Source organism: Vitis riparia, unplaced genomic scaffold, assembly GCF_004353265.1.
Source record: "Vitis riparia cultivar Riparia Gloire de Montpellier isolate 1030 unplaced genomic scaffold, EGFV_Vit.rip_1.0 scaffold611_pilon_pilon, whole genome shotgun sequence".
NCBI classification, from domain to species: Eukaryota; Viridiplantae; Streptophyta; class Magnoliopsida; order Vitales; family Vitaceae; genus Vitis; species Vitis riparia.
Window position 1 is genome coordinate 142353 of NW_023269710.1, and position 15537 is coordinate 157889.

Sequence of the window (15537 nt, forward strand, 5' to 3'; positions counted from 1 at the left end):
CGTTCTTACCGTGACCTCTTTTTTCGGGCTTGGTACCCTCTTCGCACCATCATTATACATCTCGTCATTAGTTCGGTTTTTCTTCATTGCATCATCATTTGTTACCATGTTCACAGTAGGCATCTTCAGGTCCATGGCTCACGATATTTTCTATATATGTTGCATTTTATACATAAGGGCATGAGTTTTGATCATTGGGTATTTGGGCCTAGTTTCCCTTCATTTCTATCACCTTATCACCCTAGCCTTCATTACATCATGAGTCTTAAGACCACCCTGAGGCTATGACATCACACATTGTGTTTGACAGCTCTTATGTGAGCGATACTCGGGATTGATTCGAGAGCATTCTGTTTATGATGGACTAGGAGTTATGGTATGACCATACACTGGGGCATAGCCATCTCAGAGAGTTTTTCTATTGGATGACCCTTTTGTCGAGGCATACTATTCTCAGTCGATGACGGATTTTTGAGTCATGTCCATTCCTCGGAGGATATCAGATGTCCTTTTTCACATTGGAGCATGAGACATGATTGACGCATTTCATCTGGTGTACTTTACACAGGGGCATACCCCTTTCGGTTGATGACGGTTTTTTTAGGCATAGTTGTTCCTTGGAGGCGATTAGATTCATTTCACGTTGGAATACGAGATATGATTGGGTGATTTCTTTGATGTGATTATAGGGGCGTAACCTTCTCATCATTGTTGACATATTTTTGAGATGATTGGATCAGGACACGGGCACTTATGAGAGCATGCAGCGGAGTTTAGTTGTTTCAGGGTTTGCCTTATACTGGGGCATAACCCTTTCATCGGCGGTTGATCTTAGAGATATCAGTTCACATTGAGACATGTTTTTTCTCTAGAGGAGGTCAGATACTCTCTTCACATTACCACGATGACTTTGAGGAGCAGAGTTTCATTTCGATCAGATGATGCATGATTGGTTGCACTCCTCTCATCGACGGTTGATTTGGAGATGCTTACACTGGGGCATAGCCCACTCATCGATGATGATTTCATGAGATGACAGTTTATGCCAGACACACTTCCTAGTATCTTATACTGAGAGCTTACCCGTTTCGAGATGATGCATTCACACTGGGGCATACCCACCTTGCTGATTTTGACATTGGGATTCCACCTCCTGTTTATGATTGTTGCTTTCAATGGATCATAGAGTTGTTGGCACCCTGGGCTCAGTCTTCTCAGCATACTTGGTCCGACTTGGGTACCCATTCTCCTTTGATACACACCCATACATCCTTCATTGGACACCGTTATACCTGCACCCATCTTATCAGAGCCTTACATATTTTGAGCCCACATATTTCATCGTCTTACATGACCTTATCCTTTTTTCTTGTGATCCGAGGAAGATGTGGACTAGTCTTGAGCTTTCTGGTTGAGTTTTCACATGCCTTTGGACGTTATGTTCAACATCTCCTATGATGGTAGGGCCTATTAGATTGTTGATGTACTCATATTGATAGTTGACATGTCGTGTCTTGATTTGCTTACATTTCAGATCTAAAGTTTTGGTCAGCACTTGTTTGATCCGTTATTTTAGTTTTGCTTCGTCAGCATAGTTTCGATGATGCTTGGACTTGTTTTAGCATTTGTTCATTGAGCCTATGTATTTGTTTTTTCATTGCATCATCATTGAGCATATCCCAGAGTGTCTTGTTTGGTGACATTCTGTATCTTATGTTGGTTACTATCTTACACTGGGGCATACCCCCATCCTTGAATTCATTAGATCTTTTGCGGATTTTCTCATTGCTCATTCTATTTCTTGATCTTTATGGGTCGTCACACTAGGGCATACCCCCATCCTTCAGTTCATTAGATATTTTGCGGGCTTTCTCACTGCTCATTCTATTTCTTGATCTTTATGGGTCGTCACACTGGGGCATACCCCCATCCTTGAGTCTACCAGATCTTTTACGATTTTTCTCATCACTTGATCCACTTCTTGATCTTTGCGAGTCATCACACTGGGGCATACCCCCTTTAGCGCTTTTCTACTGGGGCATACCCCCTCTCTTTGGGTTTACCATGTCTCGTTTTGATTTCATGGTTGTCAGACCCATTTGTCGATCTTTACGAGTTTTCGTTTAGGGCATCCCCCTACTGTCATTTCGTTTAGGGCATCCCCCTACTGTCATTTCGTTCAGGGCATCCTCCTATTGTCATTTCGTTTAGGGCATTCCCCTACTGTCATTTCGTTTAGGGCATTCCCCTATTTTCATCTTGTTTAGGGCATCCCCCTACTGTCATTTCGTTTAAGGCATCCCCCTACCATCAGTTTCGTTTAGGGCATCCCCCTACCATCATCTTGTTTAGGGCATCTCTCTACTGTCATTTCGTTTAGGGCATCCCCCTATTGTCATTTCGTTTAGGGCATCCCCCTACTGTCATTTCGTTTAGGGCACCCCCCCTACTGTCATTGTTTAGGGCATCCCCCTATTTTCAGTTTGTTTAGGGCATCCCCCTTTGTTTCAGATTTATCACCACCATAGATCAGACATCTATGAGCTTTGATCAGTTTTTCACCATCATAGATTTTCATTTATGAGCATTTATTTCAATTCACCACCATAGATCGGACATCTATGGGCTTTGATCGGTTATTCACCCTCATAGATTTTCATCTATGAACATTTATTCTAGTTATTTCACCACCATGGATTTTCATCCTTGGGCCTTTGAGATTATCACCACCATAGATTTTCATCTATGGGCTTTGATTAGTATTTCACCATCATAGATTTTCATTTATGAGCATTTATTTCAGTTATTTCACCATCATAGATTTTCATCTATGAGCATTTATTTTAAGTTTTTCACCACCATGGATTTTCATCCTTGGGCCTTCAAGATTATCACCACCATAGATTTTCATCTATGGGCATTTCAGTTATTTCACCACCATGGATTTTCATCCTTGGGCTTTCAAATTCACCACCATAGATTTTTATCTATAGGCATTTCAGTTATTTCACCACCATAGATTTTTATCTATGGGCATTTCAGTTATTTCACCATCATAGATTTTCATCTATGAACATTTGTTTCAGATTCACCACCATTGATCGGACATCTATGGGCATTTCAGCTATTTCACCATCATAGATTTTCGTCTATGAGCATTTGTTTCAGATTTACCACCATAGATCAGACATCTATGGGCTTTTATAAGTTTTTCACCATCATAGATTTTCATCTATGAGCATTTGTTTCAGATTCACCACCATAGATCGGACATCTATGGGCATTTCAGATTCACCACCATAGATTTTCATCTATGGGCATTTCAGTTATTTCACCACCATGGATTCTCATCCTTGGGCTTTTAGTTTCACCACCATAGACAGCATCTATGGGCATTTCAGTTATTTCACCACCATGGATTTTCATCCTTGGGCTTTCGAGATTATCACCACCATAGATTGGCATCTATGGACATTTTTATTGTATCACCACCGTAGGTCTTCACCTATGAGTTCTCTAGTTTAGTGTTTAGGTTTAGTTTTTTGGTTTGGCTTCCAGAGCTATTATTTTCCCAGTTTAGCATGTAGAGTTAGTTTTTTTGGTTTGGCTTCCAGAGCCATTATTCTTCTAGTTTAGCGTTTAGAGTTGGCTTTTTTGGTTTGGCTTCCAGAGCTATTATTTTCTCAGTTTAGCATTTAGAGTCAGTCTTGTCACTCAGAGTCACATCTCCTGGCATTCATATTCACTGGCATTGCACATCTTACCTTCAGGGTTTTGCATTCGTCCTCGGCTTTCCTCACTCCGTTACCCGGTGCTTATCGCATATTCATCTCGTACTCCAGGGTGGTTCGACCATTACTCATTTTTGACATGGTCTTTCGAGTCATTTTTGGAGATATCTTAGAGGGAGCCTAGGTCCTTAGTGTAGCTTTAAAGGCGCTTTGAGATATGTTTTTCTTTTAGGATTAGAGCCTTTGTGTTCGTCTGCTAGCTTGAATGAGTTTGCGTTTCACTTGTGTCCCTATAGGGGTCTCCTTGGTTCTTCGGTAGAGTTCACTTCATTTCACTCACTATTCACACTTTCTTTTCACTTCAGTGTTCATATTCCTTACACTCATGAACTCTACCGAAGAGGGGCATATTTGTAGACCCCCATTTGGGGCTCGTTTTTCAACAGCTCAATTTTGCCAAGTGTCACTATCCCAGCGAGCCACGTGTCACGTCCTTAGTGGCCATAAGGAATCAACCTCGCTTTTTGAAGTTGCAGTATGACTTTGACACGTGGAGGAGCTTTCTGGAAGGGAGTCCTGCAGGCCGTCAGGAGGCGCGGATGAGAGAGCAGGAAAGGTGGCTGCAGAAGGGGTGGTGCAGGAAAAGGTGGCTGCTGCAGAGATCGTAGGAGGTGACAGCATTATAGGAGTGTAGAGGAGTGGCTTGCAAGAGGAGACACCAAGCAAGAAAGAAAGGAAGAGGGAAATAACAAAAGAAAAAAAAGGAGAGTTTTTTTAGGAGGGATTCACGCAGAGAGCAAAAAAGAGGTTGGGAAAAGGAGAGGAGTTTTCTGGGAGTTCTAGAGAGGAAAAGAGTATTAGTTGAACTCGAAGAAGAAGCTAAGAACAAAAAAACGTGGAGTTGTTGAGGGGTCCAGGACACAAAGCTGAGAAGAGAGATTTCCAAGTATGACCATTTGTTTTTTTTTGTATATTTTCCTTTTTTTTTTTTTCAGACTGTCTAGGTCTGATTCTCAGTGATTTTTCATTTTCGCATGTTGGGTTGTTCTGTTTTGGTGATTATTGTTTGAATGTTGGAAGAGTTTGTTGTGTTTTATGCCTTATTCTAACGAGTATTTTTCCATCTTAACTCACTGCATGTTGGACCCATGGATGAAATGATGAAATGGGACCGATATGATGGTTAAAGTCTTCATGTTCTTCTTCTTGTTGCTATCCTGTTATCTCCTTGTTTACTTTTCCTCCCTGAGTGCATACTCAAGGCTCCAAAGTCTCAGCTGCTTTCCGTGAAGCTTCAAGGCTCTTAACCTTGTGGCTAGAATCTGGGTTTTCAGTGATAATGAGAACAAGCCTTCTCGGTTTTCTCCAAGCTTTCACAGTCAGCAAACACCCGAGGTTGCATGCTACCAGGCATATTAGCCGGTTAGACGTGGAGGCACGTCTACTGGTGGCCTGTCCATTGTGTTTATGTCCATGCACATGTCTTCACTCTGCATGACCCCTATATCTATTCTCATCCAAGCGTGTCGTCATCTCATCCCCATGTTTTTTTCCTTTATCCACCATACCCATCGTTCATCTATCCACCTCTCTCTCTCTAGGTCGTCATACCCATTTCCTCACTCAAGCTTGCAGGAATCAAGCATCCTCCACCCCACCCATTTTCCTCTCATTTATTCTCCGGATGTATCACGTCCGGAATCCTATCCGGCCAACATCCCACCTTATCTGGATGTCTCACGTCCGGAATCCTATCCAGCCAACACCCCACCTTATTCGGATGTCTCACGTCCGAAATCCTATCCGGCCAACATCCCACCTTATCAGGATGTCTCACATCCAGAATCCTATCCGGCCAACGTCCCACCTTCTCCGGATGTCTCACATCCGGAATTCTGTCCGGCCGCGTCCTACCCCTTCTCCGGATGTCTCTCATCCGGAATATGTCCGCCGCCATTCCTACCTTTCTCCGAATGTCTCTCATCCGGAATCTGTCCGCTGCCATTCCGCCTTATCCAGATGCCTCACATCCGGGATCTGTCCGGCCGCGTCCTACCCTTCTCCGGATGTCTCTCATCCAGAATATGTCCGCCGCCATTCCTACCTTTCTCCGGATGTCTCTCATCCGGAATCCGTCCGCCGACATCCCACCTTCTCCGGATGCCTGACGCCGGATGGGAGAGGGGGGCGATTCAACTTCCCCCGTCAGGCATGTCCGGATCCTCGTTTTATAACTTCTTTTTTAAAACCATTTCAAACCATCCTATCTTTCACCCTTAGAGTTTTTAAAATCACCTAAGAGTCCCATTTTTAATAAAAATTGGTTGCCATTTTCTTTCTGGCAAGCCATTTTCACACCTCCTCTGTTTTAAAATGTTTTGAAATAAGCATAGATTCAATCCCATAATTCCGAATAATGGAGTTTATGGAATTAATTCATGCAAAAATAAACGGGCTTTGGTGGGGGCCCTACATAAGTGACTTTATAATTGACTGATTGACTTGGTTATCATACATGATTTATTTATTCTGCTCTATGACATGCTTGAAATTATTCTTTAATTGTGCACTGACCTCACTTTTTGATAAGCGCATTGTGGCTCGTCGCCCAGGTACGTATTTATTCCCATTCTAGTCTTTCTATATTCTTACTTTGATTCTCATATGTGCATGATAGTTCCGGGTATTCATTGTTTTCCTCATCAATTGCCACGTCAGCTTCATTTTATTAGTAGAGACCCAACTTTAGGGGTTTAGAAGGGTGCTATGGTTTTTACCATACCTTCCCGATAAGAAACCTGACCCCCGAACCCGATCCGATTTTTCGCAGACCGTCTTTTTCAAAATAAGGAGTCACATTTAGGGTTTTTCTTTCTTATTTTGTTTACCCTTTTAAAAATAAAACAAAAATAAGTGGCGACTCCAAGTCATTTTTTTTTTATTTTATAAGTAAAATCATTTTTTTTCAAAATCAAAATCGAGCTCGCCGTTGAGTGGGAAATGCATTGAGTCGAAATGCGGGGTCCACAACTGTATTTTTTGTTCTTAATAATAGAAAATAATTTTTTATTGTCAAATATATTATAGTGTTTTTTTTTGTGTTAAAGAATAAAAAATTATTCTAAGAAATGGTTTCCAAACAGGTCTTTCTTTTATAACCGTTTTCAAAAATAGTTTTTTGAAAATAGAAATTTAGAGAATATCTTTTAATTATTTTTAAAATTTTATTTAAAAAATAATTATACAAATATAGAGACTTATTGAAAATAAAGCATTGCAAATAAATGTTATTTTCAAAACATATCTTAAATAGGTTAATAACACAAAACAAATGTCTCTTATTAAAAACGTAAAACAATTTTCTATTATTGAAAACGGAAAATAGAATATTTTTAGGGAAATTTTAGTTATTTTCACTTATTTAAAAATAATAATTATACAAATATGGACAATAATTAAAAATAATAAAAACTAATAATAATAATAATAACTAATAATTAAATAGTGAGTGGGCCAAAATATCACATGTAATTGGGATTTAAAAACTAAGGACAAAATTGAGCTCAAAATTAATGTAAAAAAAAAAAAAAAAAGTGAGAAGGATTTTGGGGTTTACAATGTGCATTTTTTGTTTTGATGTTTTGTCATTTCTAAATATTTTTATTCCTATTTATTTCGTGCACACCCCTATTATTCTCTATTGTAGAACAACATTTCTCTTAATCTTTTACCTATGTACCATGTTGTTTTCACTCTTAAATTTTGCTTTAAATTGATTCATGTTATTGATGATGTGAATTTTTTAATTATTTATATTCATTGTTAATAATTTTTTAGCTAACCTTTATTGTTTTATGAAAGTTAACTGTGAAACCAAAGTTTGGTTAATCTTAATTTTGATAATAACAAAACAAGGTTTAGAATTAATAGTTATATTTTAAGTGTGATTAGGTAAGACGATTTCCAAAGTGGCAATTACAAAGACAAATCAAGTCAAGGAGAAATCATGAAGAAGAAGACCACCTCAAAGAGAAGTGTTTTTCAAGACTCAAGTTTCATAAGATCTCTTTGTAAGGTTGTTGGTGCACTAGGATTTTCATGCATTACATTCTTTACTTATGCACCAAAATCATCCAAAAGTTATTTTGTTTTAAATATTTTAAGAATTGGATGATTTCATGTTTTCAACTAAAACCTTGTGTTAAATGTCTTTCAAACTTGTTTTAAAATGTTTTAAGTTGAAAAAGTTGGTTGTTGAGCCAAAAAACGGTTCAACCGGGTGAATCAAGTGAGGAATCGATCGACCGCAAGCTCAACCGGTCGAGGTCCGGGTCGACCCCCAGCTCAACCGGTCGAGGGTGCAAAAAAACTTTCTCTTTCTTCCAGAATGGTTGTTCAACCGGTCAAGGTTGAACCTCAACCGGTTGAGGTCCAGTTGAGGTCCGGTCGAGGTTCAACGGTCACCTGCCAAGCATTAAATGCTAACGGCTAGTTAACTAGTCAACCCTTAGCTCAACCGGTCAAACCCCCAAACGGTTAGTTTGACTTTTCTCTTCTATAAAAATGCTCAAATCTTCATTGTTTAAAGAGCTTAACCTTCCCAAACATTTCTTGAATATATTTGAGCCTTGGAAGAGTTTTTTAGTGCACCATTATTCTAAAACTTGCATATCCTTAGTGCACCTTTCAATCTTAGTTTTCTTGTATCATTTGAGCTTAAAGTTCTTACACTAGGATTTTTGTGAGATCATTTATTTGTAAATCTTTGAGAGGAAGTTTTTTAAGAGTGGGATATCTCTTGAGAAGTGTAAAGGGTGCTTGAATCCAAAAGTCCAAGAGGGTGAATTGGAACCATAATCTAATTGTATTGCTTGAAGGCTTGGGTTGGAAGCCTTGAATTAGTGGAACCTCAAGCTTGGGATTGAAGCTAGAGGAGAGTGGATGTAGGTCGGGTTGCGCCGAACCATTATAAACTCTTGTGTTTACATTCTCTCTTCCCTACTCTTTAATTTATATGCAATTGTTTTTATATTGCTTATTATATACTTGCATATAATTGTCTCTTACATTCACTTAGTTTAAATTTGCAAAAAGAGACCATCACCCTATTCATCCCCCCTCTATGGTGATTACTATAAGTTGGATTAACCTAATTTTCCTAACACTAACCTTTATTGTTTTATGAAAGCGCCTAACTCGCTCCAAGACACACTTCTCTTTTTTCTCATTTGTTAGATTCCATTCGATATATCTTGCTTGACTAGTTTGTTGATATATTTTGTTACTTTTTATTATTTTATATTCATGATTAATTAATCGTCATAATTTTCTCCTCTCATTAATATATACTTTTATTTAGAATCTAAAAAGGTGTTTCGACTTATCTCATATCTTCTTGACAGATAACTTAACCCTAGTTAATTTTTTAAAGACGATGAGTGGTAACGCACGTAAAAATAATGCGAGTCTACCACTTTTTATAAGTCAAATATCCTACCAAAGCAACCATTTACTTCTACACAAAACCTAAATATACCAACAATATCAAAACCATCATATTTTTCGAAACATGAGGGTCTTTAAAAAATCATCATTTGACCTTTCCCTACTAACAATTTGTTTCTGGACTCCTTTTGGGTTATTTGTTTACCTTTTTCAACTCATAATTTATAGCTAACAATGGAAAGTAATTAGCTCTTTACAATTTAACTCATCTTTTAAATGTTATTGTAGTTTTTTTCAAAATACTTAAGGTTATTTTCATGGATAATGGTATTTTTGAAACTTTTTTAACCAAATAATCCTTCTTCAAATGCTGCCAAGTGGCAAGTAAGTTTTATTTAATTATTAAAAATTTTAAAAATATCATAATTTCCTTTATTTTAATAAAACCATTTTGGTTATCCCTCTTCCGGTCTCTTCCTGCAGACAGAAACGCCCCCAACCATTGGAGACGGTAAGCCCAAGGCCCCCAAGCTACTTGTAAGCTATTAAACCTTAAACCCTAGCCGAAAAGCTCATTCAAATTATAAAAGCCTAATCCAAAATCCAACGTACAAGAGCCAAAGCCCCCAAACTATTGAAGACCTTGTGGGAATTTTGCTCCTGCGAGCTCTGAAAACGTCCTCCCGTCCAGCAGCAGTGCCAATCCTTCGCCATTTTTGTCACTGGACCATCACCTTCCTCTGTTGTCCCTGCCCTCCGTGACCCTGCTTCTCCACCTTCATCGAGGTCTCTTCAACTGTAGTCATCGTGGTCACTACGCCACCATGAACCACCCACTTCTCCACCACTGAAATGGACCATCCGAAGGATGAATTCTTCACTGCCCAAGCTCCTCAAACACGTCTTCTCCATCCACAATTTCCGTTGCTCGTACTCTTCTTTCTCTGTGACTGTGGTTCACCAAATCGCAAAGGCGTTTCACCACAACAACTTCAGTTTCTTCAACTCTGGTTCACTTCCAAATCTACAGCCCGCCCACCTTGAACCAGTCGTCTTCCAACTCCGCTCCAACCCCACCTCCGCCCTCCGGTTCTTTGAATGGGCTGAGAATTTTCTGGGTCTGCGCCACCCGGTTCAGTCCTTCTGTGGCATTGCCCATGTGCTGCTCCGGCACCGAATGTTTGATCCGGCAACGCGGGTTTTTGACCGAATGGTCGGGCAATTCGGGAATTTGGAGGTTTTGGGTGAGTTTCATGGCAGTTTTCGGAATTATGGTTCGAACCCGAGTACAGTTTATAGCTTTTTGTTGCATTGTTATTGTAGGAATGGCATGGTTGATAGGGCTGTTGATACTTTTGCTTGGATGTCTAAGATGGGAGTTTCAATTTCGCATTATGCGGCATCAGAAATGTTGGATTTATTGATTGATTCAGATCGCATAGATGTTATTCTTGAAAATTATGAAGAGATGTGTAAAGGCTTAGGTGTCTATGAGTTTGTTTTCAACAGTTTTCTCAAGAGGGGTGAGGTTGAAAAGGGGTTGAATTTTCATCGGGCATTGGTTGAAAGAGGCTTAGTTCCCAAGACGGTTGATTGTAATAAGAGCTTGAAAGGCCTTTGCATGGGAAATCAGATAGGCGTTGCTTCGGATTTCTTTGATATGATGGTAAGGAGTGGTCCAAGCCCAAATTTGGTGACATTTAGCACGTTGATTAATGTGTATTGTAAGGAGTTGAGATTGGATGAGGCATTTAGTCTTTATAATCTTATGATTGAGAAGGGCATAGTTCCAGATTTGGTTATTTATAGCATTTTAATTAATGGTCTTTTCAGGGCAGGAAAGTTGGAGGAGGGAAATTCTCTTTTCTCCATGGCTTTAGCTAGAGGTGTTAAGATGGATGTGGTGATTTTCAGTTCAATTATGGATGCATATGTGAGGTTTGGAGATTTGGGAAAGGCAATTGAGGTATATACAAGAATGTTGAAGGAAGGGATCTCTCCAAATGTGGTTACTTACAGCATTCTTATAAATGGGTTATGTCAAAATAATCGTGTCCTAGAGGCTTGTGGGGTCTTTGGTCAGATTTTGAAACAGGGTTTAGAACCGTCAGTGTTGACTTATAGTAGTCTCATTGATGGCTTTTGCAAATCTGAAAATTTGAGAGATGGGTTTGGTCTGTATGGGATTATGCTAAGGAAGGGCCACGTTCCTGATGTTGTTGTCTGTAGTATGCTTATAAATGGTCTTAGCCGACAAGGGATGATGGATGAGGCTCTCAGGTTTTTCTTCCAAGCTGTGAAAAGGGGTTTAACACTCAATAACTATTTGTTTAACACCTTAATTGATGGCTGTTTTAGATTGAAACGAACAAGGGATGGTGTGAAGATGTACATCCTCATGGGCATGTATAAAGTAATCCCAGATGTAGTTACTTACACTGTGCTTGTTAGAGGGCTTGCGGAGCAAGGGAGATTGGATGAGGCATTGGCATTGTTCTTCCAATTGCTGAAGAAGGGGTTTTCACCAGATCATATAATCTATTGCACTCTCATTGATGGATTCTGCAAGAAAAGGGATCCAGCAACTGGATTACAGATTTTCAAGCTGATGCAAAGCAATGGAATATTTCCAGATATTTGCATTTATAATGTTCTCATTAATATGTTTTTCAGGGAAGGCTGTGTGGAGAATGTGCTGGAATTATTGAGGGAAATCATTAAGTATGGGTTAGAACCCGATATCGTGACATACAACACAATGATATGTGGTTACTGCTCTTTGAAAATATTTTCCAAGGCCATTAAACTTTTTGAAGTTCTGAAATGTGGACGGACCAAGCCAAATGCTATTACTTTTACCATTTTGATTGATGCTTATTGTAAGGATGGTAGAATGGACGACGCAATGTTGATATTCTCCTCTATGCTGGAAAGGGGTCCTGAACCTAACATATTAACATATAGTTGTTTAATTGATGGCTATTTTAAAACTGAAAATACAGAGAGTGCCTTTGAGCTTTATGAAAAGATGCTCGGTGACAGAGTCTCTCCAAACATTGTGAGTTATAGCATCCTCATTGATGGTCTTTGCAAAAAGGGGCTAATGGAGGAAGCATCACTTGCCTTTCAATGTGCTATAGGCAGGCATTTGTTGCCTGATGTAATAGCCTATGGGATTCTGATACGTGGTTACTGCAAGGTTGGAAGATTAGCTGAAGCCATGATGTTGTATGATCATATGTTGGTAAATGGCATCATGCCAGATGATCTTTTGCAAAAAGCACTTGCAGAGTATGGTTTTCAAGATAGTCAGGCAAAAAATTGTGTACTCAACTGAAAGATGGGAAGTCGGGATCTTTCCTATTACAGTCTGCTGATGGTTGTCTGAATGGAAATTGCAAATGTGGTGAATAAGTTCCTGCTCATACTTCCTAAAAATTTACTGCTACAATGGACATTAGTGTAATATTCTAATCTGTACTTGTATTTCTTTGTGCACATGCATTCTTCATTGTAATCAATAGTGAATAATATAGCCTGGGATTATGTTTTACATGAAGAAAAGAAACATACTCTTGGATTAGAGAGAATTTGTATTAATATTACCTTTTGTATGCATGAATAACTACAAGTGATTTGCTGTTCCAATAAGTGCAGTTCACTTACTGTTTGCTTTGCATTGACTTGACCTTTTGAAAAGCAATTTATTTCATAAATTTTTAGATTAAGTATCCCATTTTCTTGTCTAAGCATCAATTTATTCTACGGTATTTCCAGAATCTCCCCTGAACTCGCTAGTTTGTCCAGTCAGCGGCATGGGGGATATACTTCAAAATAAGAGGAGTAATGATGACTTATTCCCACCAAACATTTTGGTGGCAGATGATCTCTCAAGTGATGTCAATCAACATTCAGTCAGTTGGCTATTGAACCTTTCCACTAGATGTTGTAATAATCCATCCATTATTTCTTTCACTGATCATTTCCTTTCCTGACATAAAACTAAGTGATGGATTTAGTCAAAAGAGTAAAGACTGATGATATGTGTTGGTTTATTTTCAATAGCAATGCTGCCAACAGAGGATTCCAGGCTAGTTATTTATATTTAGCTAAGGTTTCTGTATATTGAGCTCTTTGCAAAAACGTTTATTCAACGACATCTTCAAGACAATCTGATATCTGAGCTGTAGGCATTGGTTTGTGTATATTGAGCTCTTTGCAGAAACATTAGTACACTGACATCTTCAAGACAATATAATATCTGAACTGTAGGCATTGGTTTCATAGCTCTCAGTCCATGAGAAGAAGCTGATCCTCTGGATTGAGGTATAATTGATTTCATGTACTGTCATGTTCATAAAACTTATATCCATGGGATTTCAATTAACAATACTTAGTGATTCTGCTGTTTACAATCTTATCTTACACATCATGAAGAGCCGTTGCAAAAAGAGAATAGATTTGTAAATATTAAACCAATTAAAGACTCTGCATGCAGATATTCATGAATGAGAGTGTTGGATGGGTTATTCCTCCTTAGCTTTTCTTTTCTGTGTGAATACTTCATATTTCAATTATTACCTTTTGTATCATCCATTTGCTTTGTAGGCGGTGATAAACTGCCATGCAAATCACTCAAACATAGCTAGGCATGGAAGCCATGAATGATGCATCTGGACACGGTGTGAACAAAATGAAACAAGAATTCACAAAACCAAATAGTTTCAGTGATGTTTCACAAAACCAAATAGTTTCAGTGTGATATTCTGAATCAATTCATAAAATTGATGTCTCCTTCTCATATCTTCATCTACTTTCAACAAACCACATATGGGTAATGTGGATTATATTTCTTCTGTTGTTAGCATGCTAAAGGGAATGCTAGGTGCAAGGAATATGGGAACCAGATTGAGAAAGAAGCTGCTGAAGATAACTCTATTGGGTACTATGGTGCTTCAGAAGTTGTACTGTTTAATATTTTGGGTGAAGGACAAGGGAATAATATTCATGATTCATCAGGAACCTTTCAAGAAGTATCTCCTGTTCAAGTCAAGGATCATGGGTATTTGCAAATAAATGTGGGATCTGTGGATCTTAACTTAGAGGGTTTCGCTACTCCAATGAATCCAATCCAATTGGGCACAGTTTCTCAATAACCTTCACAATTGAGCACAGTTTCCCAATAACCTTCACAAAGCAAATATTCTGCTGGTGTATTATTAATCTCAGCCAGTCAGCGTGTTATGGTCCCAGCAATTCAGGTCAACTCTAGGCATTTGCAAGAGCTCCAGGATGCAAGTTGGAAGTGGGAGGAATTCAGAAAATGCTTCCAGAGCAAAAGGTATACATTTCAATGCCCTCTACTGCTTGATTTATAGTTCTAATAGTTCTAATTCTATTTACATCTCCAGAGATGCTTAATTCAACTTACAAGTAGTAGTTTTACTGACAAGTCACATTACTGAAGCACTTGTTCCCCCTACATTGTATCATTCACACCATCTATCATCTAATACAATCAATGCTTGTACTGATTAATTGTTGGAAGCTGAAGAATATGAAGTGTATGAAATCTAAGATGGAGGAAGGTTGGGATGAGAAACTTCTTAAACTTTTTTACTTTTTTATCTATACAGATGGTTTGAACTGTGTAATTATGGTGCTTGACAAGTTGTGAAATCAATACCCTAAAAAGCACTCCTATTCAATAAGTTGATTCACGGCCTAGATGGTTTCTTTGGAAAGGACAAGACAGTAGTTGGTGAGCATTTACAGAGGTAGAAGTCGATATCTGGAATAGAGTGCATATGGACCTAGGCAGCCAACTGAAACATCTAGTTAGCCTCCTGATGCCCTTTGGTTTGTTTGTGGGATTACTCCTTGGGTTGATGTATCATAGCGCAGACCCCTCAATTTGGGTCCTTAGGCAGACATATTTTGGCCACCCTAGGAAGCTTCTAGACACCTTTTTGTGCTGGCAGAAAGAGACACCTTGGAGTATGGGATTTCACCTGCTGCTGGTTTGTTACAGAGAGAGTGTGGCACAGAGAGAGGGACACGTAGAGAGAGAGGAGGATTTCTCTGGTTTTGTTTGAGAGAGAGAGGGAGGCTTAAGTAGCAAGAAAAAGTTAGGGAGAGAGGAGAAGAACAGAGGGAGGAGCTTGTGATTTCTTTGCTGGTTTTTGGGGAGAGAGGGACATGTAGCAGGGACATTCTTGGGCTGTTTTAGAAAGAGGGCGTGTCTTGAGTAGCAGTCAGAAAAAAAGAAACCAGGGAAGGACCAAGAGGAAAGGAAACAAGAGCAAGCAGAGAGGAAGGAGAGGGCGAGGGAGGAAAACCGAAAAAGAAAAGAGAGCAAGGA

General features: G+C 39.0%; 1 protein-coding gene across 4 annotated transcripts; it reads left to right on the forward strand.

The window, feature by feature from the left end:
- Positions 1 to 9704: 9704 nt before the first annotated feature.
- On the forward strand, positions 9705 to 13881 carry LOC117910107 (putative pentatricopeptide repeat-containing protein At1g31840). Of its 4 annotated transcripts, none has more exons than XR_004650542.1 (2): positions 9705 to 12638; positions 13785 to 13881. XR_004650542.1 is itself a non-coding variant. In XM_034824166.1 (2 exons), the coding sequence occupies exon 2, from the start codon at positions 10507 to 10509 to the stop codon at positions 12511 to 12513; it is 2007 nt and encodes a 668-aa protein (XP_034680057.1). In that variant the 5' UTR covers positions 10331 to 10420; positions 10500 to 10506; the 3' UTR covers positions 12514 to 12846. The 4 variants fall into 4 exon arrangements, 2 of the variants coding, with proteins under 2 accessions (XP_034680055.1, XP_034680057.1); XR_004650541.1 differs by lacking the exon at positions 13785 to 13881 and adding an exon at positions 12954 to 12968; XM_034824166.1 differs by lacking the exon at positions 13785 to 13881 and having other exon boundaries at positions 10331 to 10420; positions 10500 to 12846.
- Positions 13882 to 15537: the final 1656 nt, after the last annotated feature.